Below are 26,454 nucleotides of genomic sequence, written 5' to 3' on the forward strand. Positions count from 1 at the left end.
GTGCTAGTTTGGTTGTAAATCAGTGAGTATAGAGACTTACAGAAGGGGCTATATCTGAGCCTTGCTCCAGTGGATTTTAGCATACCCTGCATTGGGAATGCATATTCTGATAGTGAAAATGTAATTAAAATAATTTTTAATAGTTTTTTTTTTTTCCTTTTTTTTAACTTAGGATACTTTCGGTTCAAGTTATCCCCCCCCTCCCTTTTTTTTTTGGTGCTTTGCTTCCTTTAGGTAGAGATTTTTGGGAGATACCTCTGTGTCTTTTACAATTTGTGTGTTTGTATATGTGTGCCTTATGTTAATGAAAGTAATTTATGCTTTTCAAAATCAGGCTGAAGCCAGAGAAATACATGCTAATAGTAACACAAAAAGAACATCTATTCAAATATATATATATTTTTAATTTCAGTGAGATTTTCTCTTTCTTCTGAAATTTTTGTTGCTTTGAAGAAAACCAAATTATCCTGTATTGATTTCATTAATACAAGCCATAAACCAAAGGTCTATTCCATAAGGTTACCTTCAAAGTATAAGATCTCCAGAAAAAGAAACGAGATTTCCATACAGAAATTGTGATAGTTGGTAAGGATTAGGAAATGCCTGCGCTCTTCATTTACAAATGTAATATATTCAAAATGTTCGTGTTTGCCTGTCACGCGTATAGCTGACACACATTACCCGTGGAATATTCCTCACGATCTCCCTGTTTCTTTCTAGTGTCAAAGACAAACCTCGCTGTACATGAAGATAAAAACAGAGTTCCGTACGTTAAGGTACAGGGAGGATTTGATGCTCGGTTTTTCATTCTTTCTCAGATAACCACTGCATGCATTTATTTATGTATTTCCATTTGTATCCCGGTGTGTTTGCTGAGATGATTCAACTGACGTTCAGTTTTGAATGCTCAAGGAGTGTTAGACCCTGAATTCAAACAGTTTCCTGAAATATTAATGGGCTTGAATCATTTGTTTGCTTTATTTTACCGACTTCAAGCATTTACAAGTTGTTACAGTGGTGTTAAATTTTAAGCATTCCTATTCCCGTTCCGTGTTGGGTAGCAAAGAGAACATCTTGAAGAATTTTTTGTTTAATAGTTTGTTGCATAAGTGCTGTATTTTGGAACAGATTCTCGCAGTATTTTAGAACAGATTTGTTGGGCTAGGAATTCACATAAATTGCTTTATGACTTCCTGTGACCTCACTTCAATGTCATACACTTGTTGTGGACATACGTGAGCCCTAATGAAATACATATAATACTGTTCTGGTTATTCTGACCCCGGAGAGAAAAAAAAAAAAAAAAAAAGTAAAATGATTCCCTTACTAATATGTTGCAGTAATGCAGAGAAAGAGGCCTCTTTGTAGAGTGAGAGAGAAGAACCCTTTTGGGTATGTGGTCTAACCCAGATTAGTAATAGGAATATGTGCTGTATAATTCCACGTGTGCTAAGCATAGGGGGTCTCTTCTGGTGCATGTTAGGATTTGACTGGGTATTGAATTTTGTGAAAAAATATTCTCTCAAGCTATCCTGTCAACTCCTCCTGAGAGTCATACAAGGGCAGATTTTGGTCCATCACCTTGCTAATAACCGTAAGGGATGCTGATGATTCTTTTGCTTATCCATCCGTGCTAAATGTTCTTCTTGACAGCATTTGAGTACCAGTATGCCTCTAAACTCTTCTGTGTTTGATTTGCATATTTCCAGGGTTGTACAGAAAGATTTGTATCTAGTCCTGAAGAGGTTTTGGATGTGATAGACGAAGGGAAAGCTAACCGCCACGTAGCTGTAACAAGTAGGTATTCTGTGGGCACTTCCCTGCCTGAAAGGTCTGGGTCATTGTTGCTTCCTAGTGGTACACTGATTCCTAATGGTCACAAAGTGTGTTGAGTTAATTATGTGAATGATCTGATGGTGCACAGATTTTAACATTTTAAAATTAATAGAATTGTTCTTTTTTACAGTTTTACTGATTACAGTAACATTTGCTACGAGAACGCCTGAATTTAGCATACAGCATTTGTATACGGTATACAAAAAAGCCAAAATACCCCTTTTTTCTTGCAGTGTTGATACTTCAAAACTACAAATAAATGAGCATGTGTTCATATGATCTTCGTGCTACAAGTCAAATCTCAGAGCAATTCATTGATCAAAACAGAAGGCAAAGACTGCAGAGCGATTATTTTTGTTCCAGAATAAGCTCCTGTGCTCTGCGTTTTATCAGTGCTTGTCTGTTTAACTCTGGTGACTTGCCCCAGTGAGGCAGCAACTTGGACAGAGTTCTCATGATGGGAAAACTAACAAATCTTCCTAAATGGAAAAATAATCACTTCAACCTGTCCCAAGTTTGTGGATATTCTGTGCTACATGCAAGCTGGTAGCATTGCAGTGATGCAAAAGGCAGGCATCTTTTGGCTTGTTTCCCAATTAATGCTTGAAGATGTCTTTGATCAAATCAGGGAGATTGGCAGAACCTCAGCACGTAACTCAAATATTGCTGATTTCTCCCATTTGCATCACTGGGAAAGTGAATGGGAAAAAGATTGTAGTGGAGTTTATGGTAACAGAAATAGAAAATACAGAGGAGACAGTGATTGATTCTTAATGTGTTGGTTTTGCTACTGTATGAAAACTGCCCAGCTTCTTTTTAGAGCTTTGTAATTCTCTTTATATTTTTTTTTGCTCAGATTAAAATTCTTTCTCTGTTCAGAATGCTGAATACACATTCTTATCACAGCTCTGTGTCTAAATAGCATCTATTATATCGCATGGGGGTTTTGTGTGTGCGCACTGTATACTCATGAAGAAACACAAAGGAGAGAACCTTTATTTTCTTCTGTATCTATGAAATGCTATTCTATTGTACTTACTATTTTATTTCTTAATACTATTTCTGGTCAAGTTTTGCTGCTTAGGGGAAAAAAATAAATTATGTTTTAAGAAAAGGAAGGGGAGGGGAAAACAAAAAAGCTCATTTTCCAAGGTTGTTATTTATCACAAATCTGGTTAATTTAGGACATGACAGAAGTAAGAGCTCATTCCATGGTCCATGGGTGATAGCTGCAGCTCTTGGTGCAGCTCCAGGTCTGGACTTTCCAGGGAATGGGCTCTTATTTTGGAGTTTGTTAGCCACAGGCTAGCACTGAAATAGAATTGCCTGTCAGATTTTAATGTCACTTACACAATTCTTTTAAAATGTGATTCCTGTGCAGATATGAACGAACACAGCTCTAGAAGTCACAGTATCTTCCTTATTAACATTAAACAAGAGAATGTGGAAACTGAGAAGAAACTCAGTGGAAAGCTTTACCTGGTAGACTTGGCTGGAAGCGAGAAGGTAATCTGTCTTCGTGAAGTGGGATCACTAAACTCACCGTGTGAATCTGGATCAGTCCAGAACTGTCTTATCTAACACGTTAGCATTAGTATGCCAATCCTATTTTTCTTTAATATGGGATGCATAAAAGGAACAAATCAGAATTGTTTATTGGTAAGAAATGGAAAGAAAAGCACCAAAATCAACAAAAAGGCAAAAATCTGCAATATATCTTCATTTATAGGCGGGGGGAGGAGAGAGAGAGGGGAAATATGACCGTGGTGCAGGCTAAAGAAGTGCTCTTCCCACAATACGAGGCTTCTCAGCTGAGCCACCCTGGGGCTGCAGTTTGTGGACCAGCAAACCTTGCGTATGAGCAAGAGGATGCTTCTTCTACTCTGACGTTCTTGGTTCATGCAAGCAAAATAAAAAGCCAAAATGCTTTTTTTTGTGTGTGGTGTATGCAGTGCTACCAGGAGTGCCCTGAGAACGTAGCTGTGGTGTCATTTGCAGCCCCCCCTGTATGGACAGGCTGGTCTAGAAAGTGGTCCCCAAGTGCCCTCAGCAGCTTTTCCCTCACCAAAGTAAGGGCGAACTTGACCTAACACTGGAAGAAAGGCAGATGTATTGCAGGCTTCTGATACCAAAGTGCATGTAAAATCTCCTCCTTCATGCTGAGGATAAGCTCGCTGTGTTGTTCTTCCAGGAGCATCTTTAATTGTTGCACTACCTCCACCTGCGTTGTAGCTGTGTTTGTCCAGCCTTGTGGTAGCTAAGCCTGACTGTTGCTCGCTCTCTTTGGTAGGTCAGCAAAACTGGAGCGGAGGGCGCTGTTCTCGATGAAGCTAAAAATATCAATAAGTCTTTGTCTGCTCTGGGCAATGTGATATCTGCCTTGGCAGAAGGAACTGTAAGTAATCCTGTTTTGTGCTGTTTCGGAATAACTTTCTATTTATCTTTATCGTGCACATAAAAAATAAGCTAATGTTTCAGTTCAGAAGGAGGAAAATCTTAGCTTTCCAACCGTAAACCAAAAATGCTTTTAGTATTCTACTAAAGATAAGAGACTAATTGTCAGTGATACCACTTGAGTGGTTATCCAGTGCAATACATCTTAGCACAACCAAACCTATTGCGCTTCAGATCTGTGTGCTTCAAAGCCCACAAAGCCTGTCCTTGTTGACTCACGTTCTCTGTTATTTGTGTATCACTATTTTAAAAACTGTTCATCTATCTTATTTGTATTTTGATTAGAAAACTCACGTTCCGTACCGAGACAGCAAAATGACCCGAATACTTCAGGATTCCCTAGGTGGCAACTGCAGAACCACCATTGTGATATGCTGTTCTCCTTCTATTTTCAATGAAGCAGAAACGAAGTCGACCTTAATGTTTGGACAACGGTGAGTCCTGCTTGGCATCAAGCTAGATAACATTGACCTGTGCTCTTCCATATATTCTGAAGTAGATGTGCTGAGGGGATTTAGATGAGAAGGCATTTCTAAGTATGGAGGTTGTGGTTTCTGGAGTTGGTCAAAAAATAGTAGTGGAGAGCTTGAGGAAACTGTCTCTTTATTCTCTATGGTACCAGAAAAATAAATGTTAATGTTGGCCAACAACTGCGCTACTTAGAAGCTCTGCTAATTTCTCATGCAGAAAGTACAAAGTGTTTTAGGAGTTCTTTGAAGTTTTATGGGGAAGATAATGGTATTGGGCAGTGTTCTGGGGGCTGACTTTATCTGCTAGTGCTCTTGATGCTTTTAAGATGTGTCTTCTCTTTGAATGGCATCTCAACGATTCTTGTTATGGTTCCAAAAACCAGTAATTTTAACTATTAATTAAGAGAAAATGAAAAATGTGGACTCAGAGTACTGTTGACAATTTTGATAGATTGCTGTCACAGCTGGCTGACATTTTTATATGTTTGGGGTTTCTTAACAATTTACTAACAAGTCATCAGGAACAAGCAAGGATAAAATAAATGTGGAAGTGGTCAGAGAACATTTCTCTTGTGTATGTATTCATTGGCAATAGTCACATGAAACAAATCTGGCAAGGTTGCTAAAATAGGTCAGGCTCGTTTCGTAATTATTGCTTTTGTTGTGACGGATGAGAACTCTGATACTTTGGAAAATCACTCCCTTTGTTTTGTATGTGTTTATTTGTATAAGAGCCGACAGAAAAAAATACTAGCAATTTGTGATTGTTTGAGATAATTTGTTTAACAGCTTGCACTTTGTCTTTGACAGTAGGTTCCGTTTTCCACTTGGCATAATTTTTACATTAAAATCAACGCTGTTAGGGAGCATTTTATATTGGAAAGTAAAATCGTGGATAAAAGATTAATCTGACAATCTTCTATTAGTTCACCGCCCCACTTTTAGCCTTTAATGTGAGCTTTTCCTGAGATTTTAGTGAAGGAAGATGATTCATTTAGTGCATTCACTAAGAGCACGTAAAAATACAGGATGGGCCGTGAAGGGCAAACAGATTCAGCTGGGTGTAGCCCCTCTTAATGAACAGGTCTGAGGATTAGGGCTGAGGCTGCAGGTTAAGGCTGGAGGACAGTTCTGCAGTGCTGTCCCAATCTGGCATTGCCAGAAGTGCTGTTAACTTGTCAGCTGCTGCTGGGATTTGTGGAAGGCCGGGTAGGACCCGTGTGCTGCAAGCCAGGTAGCTGTAAAAGGCATGAATTCCTCTGAGCTCTGCTTCCTATGGCATGTAATGAAATATGAAGTGGTAACAGCTCTGAAATATAACGAGTTGCAGTTCCTGGTGGTGGTGAAAGTTTAAATATTTTGATGGTTCGCAGTTTAAACCTCCACATGTACAGCTTTCTGACTTGAGATGATTTCAGACAAGTGTGAATCTCGCACCTCGGTAAAACTAAAGAGCAATCCCAAAGTTCCTGCTAATTCCTTCTGGATAAGTGCAATTAAGCAGCTGAAGTGGCATTTCATTTTCAACCAACCCACAGGTACTGGGTCAGGGTTCAGCCTGCTGCCTGTTTCGTTGAACTCTGCTGGTAAAGTTTGGAAGTAAAAAGAAAGGTGAGCTGTAAAATGTCACCGTTCAGAGGAAGGGGATTAAAGGGCTGCATAGTGTGTTTTAGTGTGTTTATTTTAAATCTCTACGTTCATGAAGGGGCTTGCTTTTGGTCTGTAATGGATAACCACACTCCAGGATCTCTGGGAACTTGTTCGCGTGTGTATGTAAGGGAGTGTGAGTAGGGGAAGTCCAGCTTCCATCTTCTTTCAGCTTACATTTCTCTTGGTTTCATTTCTCTTTTCAGTAATCAGTAAAACTTGCCTTTCTGTTCAGAAGGCAGAATGATTTTCAGACTCACTCTCTACACCTTGAATATCAGAGCTTTGACTGAGCTGACTGCTGAAAGCAGCATGGGGAATTTACCTGCTAAATGAGCTGTCCATCAAACTAGAAGCAACCAACTAGAATATAGCCACGTACTAGATATAGTTAATGCTCTGCTAGGAAGAGGAAGGGGTTTGTCTTGTTAATCCATAAAATATTCCTTATTGTGGACTAGGACGTCAGCTGAAGGAACTGGGAAAACAGTTAAATGCTTTGTGAGAGTGGTTGGCTGGGCTTTAATGCGGTGGCCTTTGTTTTTTTTCCTGCTTAAAAGCTATGGAGTTGTGCTGAAACACGAGGTCCTGGGGAGCATTTAACTGTAAGGAAGGCACACGCTATACAAACACAGTGGTGTCTGTCAGCAGCTGAATAGGAATATTGCTGTCTGCGGGAAACGGTTTCATTTACGGTCTCTTTGGCTGTGGTGTTTTGTTTTCCTGGTGTGACACCGTTAAGGGCTGAATAACGTTAAAAGAAAGGAATATGACTCACGGCTGATTGCTGGCTCCTCCATTTTTCCTAGCAGCGAAGAAATATCACCACTGAAATAGGCGTCGGGAGTAAAATTCATCTTCGCGGGCCCAGCTGTGCTAATCAATAAGTGCTCCTCTATTAGCAACGACTTCTTTTTGCTCCATCTTTTTTGTGTTTTTATGTTGTTTTTAATTGTAGTTACTAGTAGATGCTTCATCCATCGTTAGTGTAATGCAGGTGATAAATTCCATGGTGTGGCATTTTTTCCCCACTGCAGTTAAAGGAGTGGAAACCTGAGCCAGGCTTTTAGCAGAATAATATGAAACAATTATGTAAAAGCTACCCATTAGGCGTCTGCATCCTCTAAAATCCAGGGTGATTTTAAAATTCTTCTAAGGTAATAAAACTTGTGCACAGCACATAGTGCAAGTCACTGGAGTATGAGGCACACGTATGGAAGCGCTTCCCTGCTGCCACAGGAAAGCTTCAGGATTTTAAGTAATTGGCCATATTTAGAAGATGTTTTGGGACCATTAAGTGGAGCTGCAAAGAAAAGAAAGACCAGGGGCCCTCCCCAAGGGAGAGGCAGTCAGTGTATCTCTAGCTGACACTTAGAGCTTGTCCTGTGTATTGGCATTTCAGCCTCTACTTTACAACCTGGTGCTGGGTTTCTCTGTTACTCCATTAATTAAAGAGAGACTCAATCTCTGATGTGTTTGATAACACTGATTCATTCTGGAAACACTCAGGGGCTGAGCAGTGAGGAGCAAAGATCTGAAGTTTTCTTTCATGCCCATTTGTTAGGTTTTTTTCCCCCCTTTTGAAAGCAGTTTTGCTAGAGGAGATGCTCTGCATTTTTTCTGCTTGTCCTGCATTCGCTAGTGCCATTGTCTGTGTTCAGCTGCAGCTAAGCAGTTTCACAGCAGTGAGTGGTGGTGATTGTTCGAAGGGTTTAGGTTTGGGGATTTGTGCCTAGGGTTGCAGTAACCAGTGTTACTGCTCACGGCAGCAGAGGTCGAGCTCCAGCTTCCCACTGCCAGCCTTCCAGCCAAACAATACCCCAGTTCCCCAGTGGTGACCAGTGGCTCTCCTCTCCTTCCCTCCTTCCAGCCCCAAAAATGCACTTAAAAATGCTGGTAGGCTTTCAAGAAGGATAAATTTCCATATCCCTACCTCACTGCGTTGACATCGTTCATGCCATAATGCCTAAAATCCAGCTCAGTTGTGGTGACAGAGTTTAAGGCATAGTCAGGACAAGCCTGTGGTCAGATGCTCAGTGGGATACTGAGCAATTCATCCCAGAAGGAGCTGAAAATAATGAGGTGACACCTTACTTAGCAGAGCAGTAATGTCCTTATTCTAAGAACAGTTTTCAGAGCTTTTCCTCTTACAAGAAATCTAAAGAGGCAGATCCATGCCTTACTGGAGGCTGCTGGATTTCAAGGCAGGAAGATTACTCCTGAGGCTTCAAGATAGTAATACTGCTGAGGTTCTGAGAGAAGATTGAATTGTGACATTGCATTTCAGAAAAGAAATTGCAAATGCTTAGTGGTTTCCCTTTGTGTAATAGAACATTTTCTGAATCTCTACCATTACGTTGAGATACAAATTGCAAAGCCACTGACACCTATTTCTGTTACCCAGAGCCAAGACGATCAAGAACACAGTCTCTGTGAATCTGGAGCTGACTGCAGAGGAGTGGAAGAAAAAGTACGAGAAGGAAAAAGACAAAAACAAGAGCCTAAAGAACGTTATCCAGCATCTGGAGCTGGAACTGAACAGGTGGAGGAATGGTAAGTACGGAAAATAGGGACGGGTGTTTGTCTTCATATTTTTAAGTTGCATGTGGTTAAGTCTTGCCTTAAATCACTAATTCTAAACTCCCTGTTCAGAGTTGTAGTTCACTTTTGTGTTTGCGAGGTGTATTGAGGAAGCAGAACACGTTCCCCTACTTGTGGTGGAGAAGCCAGACCAATCCTGTGTTATTTCAGGACTGCCCAGCGACCACGTGGCTGCTCAGTTTGTGCTGGGGCTCCCTGGGGCTGTGTGGAGCAGAAGAGGCCACATGATTTAACACTAATCCAGCAGCTCGTACCAAAGCCTTCCTAAACTTACAGCAGGGAAATTTTTACTAGAAAAATCTAAATTCCAAGACTAATACTCATCATTGCCTATATTTATGTAATGTGTGAGAATTATCTAACCGACAGCATTTTCACAGCATCCAAAACCTTTGATCCAAAACCCTATCACCTTTGGCCACGAAGTTGGTGCTGGCCACGGACTTGTCTCTCCCAGTTATTGCCCTCAGCATCTGCTTATGGGCTTCTCCTTTTTTTTTCCTCCACCCAGTGAATAATAATAGTAACTGAAGGGCAAAGAAAGCCAAAAACAGGGAAGGCAGCAACAGACATTTTCAGAATTTACCTTTTTATATGCACCAGGCTGACATGCTGTCAGATGCGGAGTACACAGACAGGCATTGATAATTCTAACAATGATAGTAGTATTAAATTAATAAGGAAAAGGTAAAATTTCATTTTTTTTACAAAGCACTGTGCTGCTCAGGCAAGAGAATAAGTTCTATTGTGCTTCAAGGTAAGTAGAATTTATGTTTCCTTATATAATTGAATATAATACTAGAATAAGTAGTCCTCTGGTACAGTGTTTAGGAGTGTTGTTGTGTAGAAGAAGCATCAGTTGTCTCTTTCTGTGGCTTCTAAGTGCAATTTATGTAAGAACAGCTGGTTTTTTGCTTAGCAACTGCTGTTCAGGTTAAGTTATGAGATTAAGTTCCAGTTGCTAAGGAGAAAGCATGTTTTCATGCGTAACATATTACATTATTTTTTTTTATATAAAATCTGGAACTCGTACAAATAATTTTATTTCCGTCCTTCCTTTTATTTTTAAAACTGGGAAAAGGAAGAGAAACTAAACCAAACCAAAACCTAATCCCCAATAAGCAACAAACAAACAAATATCCCCCTCTAAAGCCCAAGCAAACCAGCCCTGCACCCCTCTCGCACCCTGAAATTCCAACAAACCCACAACAGCAAAGTGCTGCTTCTCTGGAGTTATTTTTATTTTCTAATTTGTTTGTCAACCCTGTGTGTTGATGCTTCTCAGTAACTCTGGCAAACACGAGGCACGTGAAGTGAGAACAAACCTGTGGTTTAATTAGTAGGCACAAATTGTCTTGCAACAGTCAAGCCTGGTTTTGAGCATCATGGGTGAGATCCCTCCGTATGTGGAAGATAATACCCGACCTTTAAGGGTGCAGAAATTGTTTCCTTCTTTCAGCTCCCGGTGCTGTTTGCTCGCCTCTCGTATCAGCTCCTTACCTAATGGCTGCTTTCTGCATCTTCCTCTGGAGGCTCGGACCGCTTTAGCACAGGGAATACTTCCCTTATCTGCATAGTAAAATTGCTATGGAGACGGTGGGTCTGCTGGTGGTGCAGGGGAGCTCTGGGAATTTATGGCACTTTCATGTTCCGCGTTTCAGGCTGTGTTTGCTAAATGCGGCTTCTGTAATTTCCTTCCCATCCTAGAAACATTTTGGGAGAAAAAACTTGTACAGAGCTGTCTTATATGCTGTTTAAACAACCCTTAATAAAAGGTTGTCTCTATTGTTTTGTCTAAATATGCACTCGCCACCTCTGCCCCTGCATCTGCCCTGCTTTTCTCGGTGGCGTTACCAAGCGATACATTAAATGCATTCAAAACACTATTGATCTCGTCTGACCTTCCGCAATAGCATTGTTTGGAAGGAGATTCTGTCAAAGGAGGCTCTTTCCAAAGGAAATTATAGCAAAAACGACATCAAATACAAGACAGATGCATAAATATTCCACTGGTGTAGCTTGGTCTAGAAACACAGCAAATAAAAGGATATAAATGCGGCAAATAAAAGGGCAGGTCCCCTGCCCTGCTCTGTTCAGGTGAGATGCGACAATGAACAATCAATTCCCATTTTTCTCATTAATAAGGTAATAAAATATCATTGAGTCATTAGCAACAGAGAAAAAATATTTTGGGTGTGGTTCTTTTAGAGAGTTCACGGTGCTTGATTCCAAGTTTATTTTTTTTCAGGCTTTAACTTAAAAAAAAAAAAAAAAAAAAAAGCCTTCTGAGTTTGTTGGTCCTGCTCCTTCACAGCGTTTTGTTTTACTTTCAGGCCTGGATTAGCCTGTCCCTTTGCTTTTTGAGATATTTGTCCTGCTTGCTTGTTGCCCTGCCAGTGAGATAAATTGTGCCCGCACTGCCTTGGCGAGGATGGTTGGTGAAGCTTTATGGGATTAAATATTACAGCTTCTTATAGAAATGGGAAAAAGTCAGTGCAGAAGGGTGGAACGTCACCTTCCCACACCTCGAACAATGCATTCAGCAGCTAGCAGTCCCTCAGCAGGTTAATGAATGCCGATTCAATTTCTGGCCCGAGCAGCTTGCTGTCCCTCTCCACTCAGCTGCGGCAGCCTTGTAATTGGAGCGCACGGATGTTGTCGGAGAGAATATTCCTTGGAGAAAAGTAGTTTGCAAGAAAACATGGAGGGATAGCATCCTGTCTGCTGTGCATAAGCAACAGCGGAAAATTGGCCTGTGCTGGTTAATTCTAGCTGGGACAAGGCAGAAGGTGAATGTTGTTTTAAATGCAGCTGGCTTGCTTGTCCTCCTGGTGCTTTAGAGCTTCATTATGGGGGGGAGTTGATAAGGTGGTTGGAAATCTGGTCGGAAGGGACGTTTGATTGCCTGTAGGCTGGAAATCCGATTTTTCATCCTCCTTATTTACACTTGTGTTAATCCATGGAGCTGATCCTGTCTGCAGAGGGCTTGAGTGCAAGTGGAGTCAGGAGGTCAGCCTGGCTGCATTTTGTGTGTCCAGCTGGGGGGCCACCCGATTTATGCCTCTCACCTTTATCCATGGCCACTGCCTGCCCTGTGCCAGCTCTTGGGGCTGTCTTGGGGCCCCCTTGGCTTTGCTGGGAGCCCCTGAGCAGCTGCACGGGACCAGCCTGGGATGTCCATGGCTTTGGGCTCCCTGCTCCTTCGCCCTGACCCTGGTTTGTGTGCCCGCAGGAGAAGCCGTGCCCGAGGATGAGCAGATCAGCGCGAAGGACCAGAAGAACCTGGAGCCCTGTGATAACACCCCGATCATTGACAACATCACGCCGGTCGTGGCCAGCATCTCGACAGAGGAGAAACAGAAATACGACGAGGAGATTGCCAGCCTCTACAGGCAGCTGGATGATAAGGTGCGAAGGCTTGTTCTGACTCCCTTCCCTGGGGGTAAATGGAAACCAAACCAAACTGGATGGGTGTGCCTGGGTTTTGGTTTTGGTACTGATTTTGTGTCCCAATTGGTTGGAGCTATTCTTCTTCCTCCTGCCAGCCTGCATGCTCTCGTGGAGATGCAAGAGGGATTGCATCCGTGAGGGCTTTAGGATGCCTGGAACCCTTGTGGTATAGCTGTGGCTGTCTCTGACAAGTGGTCTCATCCCTGTACCTAAACTTCTGAATTTCCTACACACTAGCTTGAAAGAGTGTTGTGAAAATGTATTGCTAGAAGAACTTCCCAGTCTCAAAGTGCTTGTATATGATTTTTCTGTGATACCTTTGTCACCTCGTGTAGTGTAGGGCACAATGTTCACGAGATTTGTATGGTAGTCAAAGACTTGTGGCACTGTATTTCCTGAACACCATGAACTGGAAAATGTCTCAAAATTCAAAACGCTGTGACTGCATAAAAATGGATCTTGCCCTGTCATGTCAGGTATCTGCTGTTCCCTCTGCAGTTTGTGAGCGTTCTCTAGGAATCTGGAGGCAAGCTTGCCCTTATTTTAAGGGCCCAATACAGGTTTTTTAGCTCTCCTTTTGTTCAGTGATTTTTGTAAATACTGTACGTCCTTGGCAAACTGTAGCATCATTTCAGAGCCACAGGAGAAAGAAAAGGGAAAAAAAAAAGACGATCTTAATATGTATTGTGTATTAGAATGTTAAAGAAAAAAATACAGCCATCTTTTGGGCCTCTTTTGTTCATCTTGTTCCAGCTGTGAGCACTCTCTGGAGTACAGGTGGCTTTTTTTCGATTTGCACAGCTTGAAGTACATTATTGGCACTTAGAGCTATCAGCTACCGAGCACTTGCCGTTAATAGCTTTGGCTTGTGTGAAGATAAGAAGGGAAAAAAAAAAAAGGCATACTGAAAACATTGAGCATGATGAATGAGAACAGCTTAAACTCTACCAAGCAAAAGTTTTCAGCCTCGCCCTAACGTTGAATCAAAACTTAATTTTAATTTTCAAGCGCAATTAGTGGGACAATGCCAGAAAAAGCCCCCCGTTTCCTTGCGTGTTAATGGTTAATGCTGGGCTGTTCCTGAGTACCCAGGGGATAACGGAGAGCTGTGCTAAGCCTTAGCTCTGCTGTGCCATGGCATGAGGTCCCGGCACAGTCTGGTTGCAAATGCCCAAAGCAGTGTGTTGGTAGCTTGTAAGTACCCGTTAAGGTCTTTAAGAAATGATGGCTTTTCTGGGATGGAGAATGCATTCCCTGTAGCGCTCCTTAGGTTTTATATATTGATTAGAAAAAGCAAAAGAAGTTGGTCATTCTTTCACTTTCCCTCATCAAACATAGCAAAGCCTCTATTAGCCTCAAAGGAGCAGGTTTGTGTTTTACTTTAGGAAATGTGGGAGACACAATTTGGTGAATTACTGCAGCGCTGTAGAAAACAAGAAGGTATCCCCCAGACAAAACCAAACCATCCCCGTTTATTTTTGACATCGTAGGCCACTCTTATGGCAGATCTGGGTCCATCTGAATGTTAGCAAGCGGTTTGATGTGTTCTGCTTGTTGGCCATATTTGCTAGCAGGAATCAGGCCATTAGCCTGCTTGTCAGTGAAACACACTGAGTTCTCTCAATCAAAAAAAAATAAAAATCAAGGGTTTATTTACCTCAGCAAGTTCCTTCACAAGAACAGAGATGGATCTGGTCAGGTGCTGTGCTTGGTGTGCCTCCTGAGCCTTTTTGGAGGAAGGGTTTGTACAGCAGTGCCCATCACGATTTCTCATCTGGATTTAAGCTCAGCTCTTAACCACGAGGATGCTGCCTTAACAAAGAAGTGGAAGTGCCAGTAAAATTGGGTGCCTGGATGTGCATTACCTGCCAGCGTTTCCTTTAAGGCCTTGGATGGAGCAGGATGCCAGTTCTGCTGCATTCTAGGATGAGACGATGCAAATTCTACAGATGAGGAGTCCGAGTTCTGTGTTTTGGTTTGAGGCTCCTCTTTCGTTTAAGTTGCAGTTAGTTAATAAATCTGTCTCTAATGATCTTCCTTCAGCTGAATTTTGGACAGGGTGGCAGTGTGTGGGTGTGTATGTATCTGTAGATTTATAAATGCACGACATGGATGTTGTAAAAGGCTCTTGGTCATTTGCAAGCCTTAAGATGCAGCTATTGCCACATCAGTGTCTTTTATTTATAATGAGGGCCAACTGCTTAGGTCTGTACTAGAGTCAGCTGCGTGCTTGCATTGATTTTACAATGTAGCTCTGTGTGTGTGTATTTTTCTCTCCTGCCACTCAAACCTGCGCAAGGTTTGCTGTGGCGTTACTCTTCCTCCCTCTCCAGAGAGGGGAAATAAAAGCAATCAAAAGAGAATCGTGAAAAGAAGCTAAAAATCTCCAATTCTGTTTCATTGCAGGATGACGAAATCAACCAGCAAAGCCAGTTGGCTGAGAAACTAAAACAACAAATGCTGGATCAAGAGGAGGTAAGGAAGAAAACAACAAAACAACAAAAAACAAAACCACATTTTGCTTATGGGACACTTGTTTAGCGATTTTATCACCATTGTTGGCTAACTATGTACATATTAACTGGCTAAAATTCAGTAAGAGGCACTCAGGTTAGAGCTAGGTTTCCTAATATCCTCAGAAGAGCATTGAGCCTTGATAGCTCCTTGTAACACTGTACCATCCTGCTGGGAAGTGATGCTGGAGGTACCAAGGTAGGGGTGTGGCCAGTATTTTTCACTTTGGAAGCATTTTTTCTGTATGCCCGTATCCTTTCAGGTACACTATGGACAGTAGGTAATTAACAGATTTCCTTGTCTGACAGTATAAAAATTACTGCTGTTAATAGATTATGGATATTCATTATTTTGGCATGGGCAGTTAGAGAAAGTAACGAGAGAAATCTGTGACACTGAAAAATCTCTTGCTGGTGCTGCCCCAGATTTGCTCTGAAATCTTGGATTGCTCATTTTGCACATTTTGTTTGATTGTTTCTATCCACAGTAGGAATGTTCGTGCTTTTTTAGGTGGGGAAGAGGGCAGCCAAGTCATTTCCTTATCTGTTGCCTGTATATGAAGGTTTGAAGATGTGAAATCTGGCACTAACACCAGATTACACCCTTGTAATTGAAAAATGATTCTGTCCATGTCTCAGTCTTTATCCTCAGAGAGGGTTTCCAAGGTTAGGTACCTTAACAGGGAGAGAACAACATATAAAAATGTTTATTAATTGTCATTTTTGGCTGATGTGCTACTTTTGGGGTCTTATCCTCACTGCCTCACTGAAGGGATGACCAGATTTATTTTGCTCTATGATTAAGTTCTTTGTTCGCTTGCCACAACTTTCTTTTGATGAATCTGTTTTACATGCTGCCCGTGTCCGTGGCTATTCAGATGTAGCAGCATTTTATGCGTTCTCAGCAACATTATTTTTGGATGTGTATTATTTAGGCCATCTCGCTTCTCCCATCCATCTTACACCACTGTTCTCATCTAAACCTTATTTTTCTCCTCGTGGTTTTTCTTGTGCCTTATTTTTTAAGGTGATCTGCATTCCTTTCTTTGTTTCACATATTCAGGAGCATGGTGTGTGCTGGTTTATTCCCCGTCCCCTTTTGTGTTCCATACTCAGTTGTGGAAGATGAAAAGTTTTCAGTGACCTCTAATTTACTGACCACTTTTTTCCCCTTTTATTTATTTATTTATTTTTTTACACATTACAGTCTAGCTTTTCTGACATACTGAATTCCTTGGAGCTGGTGTCGTACCCCTTGTTTGGAAGGTTACACTGGCTCAGCTGATGAACCTGTCCACCTCCTACCTTTGAAAGCTAACGCAGTGTTTTTGTTTTCCCCTTTAGGGGAACTGAACTGAATTTGTCAAGGTTTTGTCTTCCACACACAAGGTTCACCTGCACTGCAGGGGTGCTGTACCTGCTCTCCCTTTCAGCTTGTGATTAGCTCCTTGATCTATGTGCTGCAGAGCAGCTGCCTCACTGTGCTTCTTCCTAATTAACCAGAGTACTTTTTTCTGCTTGATTAAGCTAGCAGGTTAATTATCAACGTAAGGCCTGCCACAGATGGCACTGTGCTGGTAGTGCTATCTCCTGGTACCTTTTTGCCACTGGCTGCTTCTCATTGCCAGTGTCTCTGGGGTGGGTGGGCTCCAAGCATTCACCTTCCAGTGCCTCCGCTTCAGGGTGCTGACCTTCAAGTGGTTGGTTTCTAATAAAATCAGGCTCTTTGGTTCTTGCAAGGACATACTGATAACATTCAAGTCTCCAAAGTGGGGAGCAGGGAGTCTGCGACGTGGTAGTAAAGCTCAGAAACAGAAAGCTCAGCACTGAGGATGGGAGGGGATCTTCCTCCCCCCCACACCAGCCGTCCCCGTTAGGTGGAATTCCTTTAGTTCTGACCCATCACCGCGATGTTATGAGCAGCCTTTTTAAATCAGGGTGTGTTTTTCCATGTTACATCAACAAGAATCTTCTGGGGAGATGTGTTTATGCTCTAGGTGATATATAACACTTCCCTTTACTTGAAGTCGCAGTAATATTCACGCAGAAATTTTCTTAAGTAAATGTAAATAATAGTTCCATCTGTGTTTAGCAGAAAGATTATTTTAAGCTATTTTGTTGTTTAAATATTTACATGCCATCTGGCTTTGGCAATTCAGTGGGTTTTTTTTGTAACTTGAGTGCACTTCTGAGGCTGCAGCATTACCAGCAGATAAATTTCCCTTACATCTGAATCCTCTCTTCGCCACTTTGGGCACGTGCCAGTGTCTGAAGCAAGCTCGTTGGTTTCCTATTTTCCATTAGCGCTCCGAGCCAAAAAAGCAGTGTCGTCTCTGCCTTTTGGGTGGTTGGTTTTAGAGGAATGTTTCTGTTTTGGATGAGATCCCCACTGACCTGCGTGGCCTGGGAGCGAGGAGCCAGAGGGCAGCGGTGGGGCAGGGCAGCACGAGTCCCTCCGCTGAGCTTTCCTGGCTCCTACCTGCACCAGAGCCATTTGTCAACTCACATATTTGTTGTTACGGTGCTTTGGTGAGTGGTGTCTGGCCAGGTCAGCACGTCAGTGATGCAGCCTGCTTATATATATATATAAGTCCTGATTTTTGTTGTTATCACTGAAAGAACAATACTAGCATTAACTGGTAGGTGGTACCTTTGGTTTATATTCACATTTTTCTGCACTATTTGACTACTGTGGAGTCTGTTTTTCTGTTAAGAACCTAATATCTGAATTTTCAAGACTTCAATGCCTTAATAAAGATGAAGTGGTGCAAGGGCAGGGGGCAGGACTGTGCAACTGAACTACAGTTGAGCGCTATCTTTGAATCTCTTAGTGGTGTGCAAACACTAAAATTAAATTTAATACAAGTTGGAAGCTTTCACTAGCATGTATGAAGTCAGTATTTTCTTTAGTTAATACTTTGCAAATATGTATGGCTAATCTGTCATCAGCAGCAAGCTTCAGGCGATCTCTAAAAATAATCATCATAAATTTGTTTATCGAAATATGCCTCTAATGCTGTAACAGCTCTGAGGCTGCCTCAGAGAACCCTTCTTGGGTTCACTTCAAAGCTGCAACTCTTCAACTCCAAGTCTTTTAGTTTGTGGTTGGTTGTGGTTTTTGTTTTGTTTTGTCCTAGCTGCAGGATTGGATTGAGGGCAAAAAATTATTTTGGAGCTATGATACAGCTTAATATAAGCTTCTTTGCCTCAGCCTTGTGTTGTAATAGGATTTGATTACGATTTTTCTTTTCATTGAAGTTTGAAGCCTTTTTTGCTTCCTTCATATATACATTTATGCTGAAAGCTGATGGTGTTTCTGGTAGAGGAGCAGGAATTCTTCTCTTGCATTCTCTCTTCTGTACACACGCTTGCCTGCTCGTGTTTTGTCTTTCTCTTTGTCTGGTTTTGCCCTCTTCAATGTTATCTTTTGAATGAGTTCTTGGGTGTTTATACTTCTGTGGTATCTGGTTTCCAGCTTTTGGCCTCCACCAGGAGAGATTATGAGAAGATTCAGGAGGAGCTGACCCGCCTTCAGATTGAGAATGAAGCTGCAAAAGATGAAGTGAAAGAGGTCCTTCAAGCCCTGGAAGAATTAGCTGTCAATTATGACCAGAAATCCCAAGAAGTGGAGGACAAAACAAGAGCCAACGAGCAGCTGGCCGATGAACTGGCACAGAAGAGTGTAAGAGCGAGCAGTTTGTAATGCTGGTTCCCTCCTCTCCCCCTAACTTTGCACCTCTCCTAAAGATTTCCTTAAGATTTCACAGATAATTGCTAGCCCATGCCAGTTCAGGAATTTTTCAGATACTGCCTCCAGGTATCTTGAATAGGTATGAAGGTTAAAGACGGGAGTAGCAGAGAAGCTGTTAAAAGCTCTTTTAAAAAAAAAAGTATTTGCTGATGCTACCCTCTCTCTTCTATCATAATTAAAGGATAAAATAAAGATAATTCAGGAACTGCTCAGTGAAAGCTGCTGGCAGATTGTGGCTCTGTTGCAACCTCTGTATTTTGCACACCATGTCAGCTACCGAGCTGAATGTGAGAACTGGCCAGGCTGTGTTTTGATCATTTCAAAACTGTATCGTGCCAAGAAAGATGTGGAAAGCTACTTTATGCAAACTGCATCACTCCGTGTTGCTCCGAACTGTGTGCCGTGGAGAAGGGGTATTGTACAGAGCCAGGGAACCTTGAGCATCAGAAAAAAAAGAGCTTTCTTCAACTGATGTATCGATTGTAAGGAAAAAATCTGATCTGAGAAAAATCAAGATTGGCTTAACAAGCTTAGCACATCCTTGTTCCTTAATTCCCTGCACAAACTGAGGAGGTTGTTGTTAAGATGTCTGATTTCATGCGTATCTAGCATGTAAGATTTTGTTATCCACTTTAATAAAACAGATTACTATGAAATCCATTTGAAAAAAAAAAATTAAATTTTATATCCTTCTGTACCTGTTTCTCTGTGATTAACCTCCTTTGACACGTATTATGCAAATAAGATTCTTACAGGATTTACTACATTTAATAGATCTAAAGTAGCCTTGTTAGCAAGTGAGTTGTGAAAGTGGATTATGGCAAGGTGGCATTGTGTGCCGCTGGAGTGAGTGTCAGTACGTTGAGCCAGCAGGCATGTGCAGGAAAATATGAAACAGCGCTTTGTAACCTAGATATCACGGGAGAACTGATGCCCAAAAGTGGCACTATTGAAATGCACCCAAGCGGGGAGAAATTTATAGAGCCACAGCTAACTCCTAGCTTTATCTCTGCTGTTTTATTCAAGCAAAGATATTTTGGATGGGGAATTGTTTGTGAATTTATCACGTCCAGAGGAGAAAATCCATTTTGTGTTGCTCAGTGAGGTTTCTGTATGATTAGAGAGGATCTGAGGAGGGGAGGGTAACTTTTGCTTTTACATCTTTCCAGACGGTTCTGACGACAACCCAGAGGGAGCTGGGCCAGCTGCAGGAGCTCAGCAACCACCAGAAGAAGAGAGCTACGGAAATCTTAAACTTGCTGCTTAAAGACCTGGGAGAGATCGGAGGGATCATTGGTACTAACGATGTTAAAACAGTAAGTTGGCTCTCATGATTGCTTCCCCCAACACGCATCGCCTGCCATATGAAAATAAGGAATGTGGAGGACGTGTGACACAGCAGCCCTTCTCCCTTGACACTGCTGTTTAAACCCTGGGTAGAGAGCACAGTGAAACACTGAGGAGATCTTTGTCTGTGTCAGAGATGGTCAGTGGCTGAGCGCACAATCACCACATTGATTCCCAGCCCAGTGTCTGGGGCTAAACTAATGCAGCCCATCTGGGTGCTGATGCATTTATTAAACTCTGCTGTCCAAGGCCTGGGCTGGGTTCTCCTCCCAAACAATACACACACAGACCTATTCCATAGTTATCGGGCATGATCCAACATTCCCAGAATCCAAATCATTTTCATCAGAGAGATTTTCAGAATTAGCAAAATTTGTGCTGTATACCACATAAATATCTGTGATTCTGAGACAGCAGGACAAGCTTAACTTCTGTGTGTTGGTGAATATCCTTTACAGAGGAAAAAATACAAAGGATCATTTTCCTCTAAAGCTGGAAGGTAAGAATGGGGGTGGAGGTTGTTGAAGCAGTAGAACCCTTGGTAACTGCATGTGCCTGGAGATGGTGCAAATTTTGGCCAGGGTTGCTTTGAAATTTGCTTTCTATCAGGCTCATGGGTTTGCAGATATGATAGAGAAGGTAGATGCTCCCATTGTCATACTCCTGATGTTGTAGATGAACAAAATCCTGAGCCTCAGAGGAGATTTACATGGCTGCTGCTAAATGGCACATTTGGAGTTTTTCATGGCCTGGAAAATCTTTCTGGTGATGTTCATGTCGCCTCATCTGTCTGCTGAAAACCATGTGGAAAAACAAACGTACAACAGTTGCTAAAACTGGTTAAGAAATGTATTCTCAAGATGTATGTCACTGACTTGCAGGGAGCTCCATTTTCATGCTTTTAGTTCACTCCTCAGATTTTGAGTGATGATCTTTCCTGATCCCTTTCATACTTTAAAGGTAAGAGTGAGTGTGTGCAGCTGGAGTGCTTTGGGTAGCCTCTGAGCATTGTTGATGTTCTGCTAAAGCCCCCCTAGGTCAGCAGACGATCCAGTCTGCTCTTACTGCAGAGGATGAAATCCCTGCTGCCCGATGTGTTTATGCAGATTCCAGGACCACAGGACCAAATTTTGCTAGATGTTACAGCAACCTCTGGTGGCCATTTCAGTAGGAACTGTAAGAGGAGATCTCTGCAAATGGAGGCTGGTTGATATACATTTTTATAGGAACTAAGATGTCAGCATTTTACAGGACAGCTGTCAGTGTAAATAAGGCAAGATTGAAAAGGTTTTAGATGAACAATTTCAAATTTGCTGGCAATTAGCAGCTTGCTCAAAGTGTGTCTAATTTCAGACCAGACTGAGGGTTTTGGAGGCAGTAGCATCTTTTAAGCCGCTGGGAGAAGATACAGCACATGTTACCTTCCCCTTGGTGCTAGAAAAAAGGCAAAAATCAGATGAAATTGCTATCCATATGCTCAAGAAGAAGCTTTACAGCTTTCCAGTGGGTTACATGGATTAAGTAGCTGAAGAAAAATCATGAGGAGAAAGACACAGAAATAAAAGGCACAGTGTTAAACCAAGGAAGGAAATGAGGTATAAATGGTATCATATAAATAAGTAGAGCTGAGTGGGATCGGTTTGTTCTTGCCAGGTAAAATTTTCAGACCAATGCCTGTCCTGTAGTTCCCTATTGAAGGAGCACAACCCTTCAAGAGGAGATTTCTTCAAGAAGTACCTTGAAAATGCTCTCCAGTTTCCAACTGCTTGAAGGAAGGAAAATTTCCTGTGCCAGTGACGTGAGAAAGTTTCTCCAAGCTATGCTTTTGCCACTATGGAGGGCTTGATTAGTGTAGGTGTTTATTCACTACCTTTAGCTGAAACACTGAATTGGTGAAGCACGCCGTGACAAGAAGTCTTAATTTCTCACTTTTGAAGCTATCCATCTCTAGATGCCTTTAAGATTGCAATTGTCTGTGTGTTTAGTTAGCAGATGTGAACGGGGTGATCGAAGAGGAGTTCACCATGGCCCGGCTGTACATCAGCAAGATGAAGTCTGAGGTGAAATCTCTGGTGAACCGCAGCAAGCAGCTGGAGAGTGCCCAGATGGACTCCAACAGGAAGATGAATGCCAGCGAGAGGGAGCTTGCGGCTTGCCAGCTCCTCATTTCACAAGTATGTTTGCTCCTTCCTTGTTCCTTTGAGGCAAGGTTTGATGACTTTCTCAGTCTTCTTCCTCATGAAATGTGAGTGTTAGGAGTGAGAAATGAGAACTCAGGGCGCAGAGTGGTGTTCCTCGTGCCTGTTTTGTTGTTTTTTTTTCTCTCTTCCCATTCCTCCCCCTCAATGTTTTTCAGCACATTCTGTGGTAAGATTCTGTCCTCCTGTTGCAGATCTCAAAATGTTTTCAATGGCATAACAGCGAAAATCCTCCTCAGCAGGATTTCCTCATCGTGTATTTGCATCTTGTACCTTTACTTTAAAGCAAACTGAGAAGGGAAGCAGCGATTGTTTGGGTCAAAAACAAGCAAAACACTCAGAGAGCCCCCAGTAGCTAGACGGCTAGCGTGCTAGCAGCTAGCTGGGCAGCAATCTATATGCATAAAGATAATTCATCGTGGTAAACGTTACCATGTAAGTTAGAAATCCAGATGGCAGGCAGGCTGCACAGTGGGTGGTACGTTCCAGGCGCGCTGCAGCGCCCTGCAGGGGGGAGCTAAGCGCTTCGACACGCTGCTTTGATCACCGCCCGTGTGAAGGAGACAACTGGAGTTTACTGTATGTCATTTGCTACCAGCGACTCAGAGAAAACCTGGAGTGAGGACAGCCTCTTGTCCTGCAGCAGAATGTCTTTATTGAGGGCTGCAGTCATAGCTGTAAGCATGCTTCTCGGTGTTAAGGGGAGGCTGGAGTCCTGAGGGTATTGGCTGTCCAAAAATGTTAAGTAAGGCGATGCTTTTTATTCTGTCTTAAACTTGACATGGCCACTAAAGGCTTTCTGCCAATCTGTCCTGCTCCCTTTCCTTGAGGACTTGCATCAGGAAAGCAGATTAAGGTTTGACTCCTAAAGCAGCTTATGTGCATGCTTCTGCTGGCAAAAAAGGCTCAGTAACACGGCTGGGAATGAAGGTATCAGCAGTGTGTTGGTGGGACAGTTTCACTCAGCCATGCTTTCGGATTATGCTGACCCAGTGAAGCAGTGAGTGGAAGCCAGCCTGTCTGTGCAGGGTTGGCATTTTTCTTCCTAGACTCAAGTCAGACTGAAGTCCTAAATCTTCAATGCTCAGAGCTTTTCATAAACGTGACCTAACTGCTGTCTTCAGTACCTGTTTGCAGACAGAACATGGAGGTTTAGGATTTGAGTGACTTATCTAAAGCTGAGGAAAGATGTAACATAAGAGGCAAGACTCCAAGGCAACACCTTTTTTTTTTCTTTTTTTTCTCCCCTATATTTCTATTGTATCTTGACATGGTGAAGAAACCAAGCAGAAATACTCTCAAGCAGGTGATCCCCTTGCCTTGCCGTTTTGGAAGCCCTGCAACTCAGCACATATTGAGGCCTGTGTTTTTAAGAGCAGGAAGAAGCTGAATGTCGTTACGCTTAAAGTTGTGTTAATGGGCAGATGCACCTTATCTCTAAAGCCAAAATTTATTGTTAGCATAATTTGAGTCTTGACAGCTTATTTATTATTCCAGATCTAATTATTGTAGAAAGAAAAGGAATATTTTTATACAGAAGGAGCTTCAATGGCAATAATGATACCATTAAAATTGTAACACATTTCTTTAGTTTCTATCTTTTTTCCTGATGTTACACTCAAGCTGCTTCTTCTCCTTCTCTGAGTCCTAATTTTGGCAGTTTCATTCTGATGCTGCTGATGAGGGCATTACAGCAAGCATTGTCAGCATCGGGAGCACTGTGCTGAGACGAATGTGACATTTACGTTGCTGATTTCTTCTTCCTTGCTCTAGGGTTCAGTTGGAGTATTTTTTATGTTTGCTAATGTGCATTTACACCTTGCTCTTCCTTTAGCAGACACAGGGCCACGCAGCTACTGGGTTAAGCTGATCCAGGAGGTGGTGCATGACTGCTGGGTGCTGTACCCAGAGCCTGTGCTCTGGAGCCTCAACATTTGCAACCAAACTGGGACTTGACCAAGTCTCCTGTCAGGTTTAGAAGTCTATTAGAGTACTTGCTGCTGAAGCAAACAGTTCTGTGTGTGCCCTTTTCTTCCTGGAGACCTCACTGCCTGCAGGCACTGGACTGCTTTAGTTTCTGCTAAGGCCTGCGCCTCTCTAAATCTGATCTCTGGGGCACAAGAGTAACACCAGCTCAGAGGCCTCAGCCCCTCTCAGCCAAGGTGAACCTTGAGAACAATGAACTACAAATCCTTCAGTGACCTTAATAATAGGATGTAATAATTCCATGACACTCAGTTTTACCCCCAAGTTAGAATATTATCATTCATTTTTTGATGTTTTCAGCGTGCCCTTCACTAATTTCTGTTTTGAATGTAAGCCCTTTTAATTCTAAAGGTCATTAGCAAGAAACAAACTTATTAAGTTTGTTATAAGTTACTAAACTTATAAGCTTATGCAGGCAGGTTCAAGCATCCAGAAAGCAAGCTCAGGATTTATCCCAGCCCAGTGTTCAGCTGGTTTCAGAAAGCTGCTGCTGTTTGTGTAATGCCAAGTCATGAGCTTCCAGCGATATTTTGGAATTACCAGCAGTATTGTTCAGTATGTATCTTGGGCTATTAGGAATGGCCTTTAAAAATGCAGTCTGTTTTGATCTGTTACCTCCTTCTCAGATCTCTTGCTCTATTTTCTCCTAGTCATCAGTGCCAGACATGGAGAACTTTCTATTTTTCTCCTTTACCTAGAATAGTACCTGAATTCTTAGGCAATACAATGTGGTACTCACATCTCATTACTATTCCCTTTGTCTTTGAAGCATGAAGCAAAGATCAAGTCCCTCACAGACTACATGCAAAATATGGAGCAGAAGAGAAGGCAGCTGGAGGAGTCGCAGGATTCTCTCAATGAAGAACTTGCCAAGTTGCGTGCTCAAGGTACAGAGCTGGGTCTTACGGTCATAATTTCTTTTACCAACTGTATCTCACAAAATTCAGTTTTGGACAACAGTATGATAAATACAGCTCACCTGGCACCGTTGCAGCATTTGATTTTCTGCCCTGTTCTAGTTTTGTCATACGTGCATCCCTATTGTCACAGAAATATGATGGAACAGATGGGATTTGAGTTCATTTATTAGCCCTATGCTTTGCAGCACACAGATTGAAGTCATGGAAGACCCAATTACACAGGGCATGCTTTGACATTGAACTATTGCCTTTGTAGTCCTTTTGTCTGCTTATATTTTGCAGTGAACTCACAAAATTGTGATTTAGAATATTTAACACATTGCACTTGTACGTTACACTTCAGATAAAACCATAATTAACCCATTCGTCCTAGCCCCATCACAGATTTTTTTTTTAAAGGCTTGATGTAGGAAAGTTCTAGAACTGTTTCGTTAATTCTTAACTGTCTCAAACTTTAAACAGAAAAAATGCACGAAGTCAGTTTCAAAGATAAGGAGAAGGAGCATCTGACCCGGCTTCAGGATGCAGAGGAAATGAAGGTAGTGTTGCCTGCTGCAATTTTAAAGCAGATTTCTCAGTGAGATCATTCATTAGCTGATAATTAGGGTGTAATTTTGTCTTCCTTGCATGTTGCGTGCTTTCAAAAAAAACCTTTCAGCCTCTGTCAGAATTGCTGACTTCTCTTTGAAAATGTGACCTCTTACGATTGAGTGACCTTGGCAATCTGAAATTGGTGAAGTTGCTAGCATTGAGGCTGGTGACCAGATGAAGGAAAAAAATAAGTTAGAGCCTGAGTATCTGATGTGAGTGTGCCTTCTGAGACTAGTTTGTATGCTGAGCCAACTTCAGGGAGTAGAGAGGTCTGGTGGACTGTGTTTGCTTAATCAGAGATGTCTTGGTTCCTCAAATCACATGAACAGAGAACTGAAAAATAAGACCCTGTATGTTGCATCCCGAGTTGAGAACAGTTTTATGTATGATTGAAAACTTACATTCATTCACCTCTATGTTACTCTAATTTTATGTCAGTGGAGCTCTCAAAGGCAATTTGCTAAGCAGTGGATCCAGGCTACTGGGGTTAATATGATTTCAGAACTAAAATTGAATGAAAAAGAGGCCAGACCACTTTCCCAAATTGTTTGGGAAGAATTTTGACCATGTCCTAGAAATAATAATGAAATCTAAACCCGTTTTCTGATATTTTCTTCTTCCTGTAGGATGCAAAGAGGAAACATTAGCAAATAATGTGCAAGTCATGTTTCTGATGGGATCACAAGTTAT

At 42.0% G+C, this 26,454-nt stretch overlaps 1 protein-coding gene across 1 annotated transcript in view; it reads left to right on the forward strand.

The window, feature by feature from the left end:
* The window catches only part of KIF5C (kinesin family member 5C), a 58,810-nt gene that overhangs the window by 18,736 nt on the left and 13,620 nt on the right, over nucleotides 1-26,454 (forward strand). The window contains exons 6-18 of the mRNA XM_032190417.1: nucleotides 721-776; nucleotides 1,710-1,797; nucleotides 3,218-3,342; nucleotides 4,127-4,231; nucleotides 4,576-4,724; nucleotides 8,812-8,960; nucleotides 12,241-12,416; nucleotides 14,865-14,933; nucleotides 18,447-18,653; nucleotides 19,892-20,038; nucleotides 22,055-22,243; nucleotides 25,023-25,140; nucleotides 25,636-25,712. Coding sequence (XP_032046308.1) covers nucleotides 721-776; nucleotides 1,710-1,797; nucleotides 3,218-3,342; nucleotides 4,127-4,231; nucleotides 4,576-4,724; nucleotides 8,812-8,960; nucleotides 12,241-12,416; nucleotides 14,865-14,933; nucleotides 18,447-18,653; nucleotides 19,892-20,038; nucleotides 22,055-22,243; nucleotides 25,023-25,140; nucleotides 25,636-25,712 — 1,655 coding nt within the window. The remainder of the gene's footprint in view (nucleotides 1-720; nucleotides 777-1,709; nucleotides 1,798-3,217; nucleotides 3,343-4,126; nucleotides 4,232-4,575; nucleotides 4,725-8,811; nucleotides 8,961-12,240; nucleotides 12,417-14,864; nucleotides 14,934-18,446; nucleotides 18,654-19,891; nucleotides 20,039-22,054; nucleotides 22,244-25,022; nucleotides 25,141-25,635; nucleotides 25,713-26,454) is intronic.

Source organism: Aythya fuligula, chromosome 6 (genome assembly GCF_009819795.1).
Source record: "Aythya fuligula isolate bAytFul2 chromosome 6, bAytFul2.pri, whole genome shotgun sequence".
Classification (NCBI taxonomy): Eukaryota; Metazoa; Chordata; class Aves; order Anseriformes; family Anatidae; genus Aythya; species Aythya fuligula.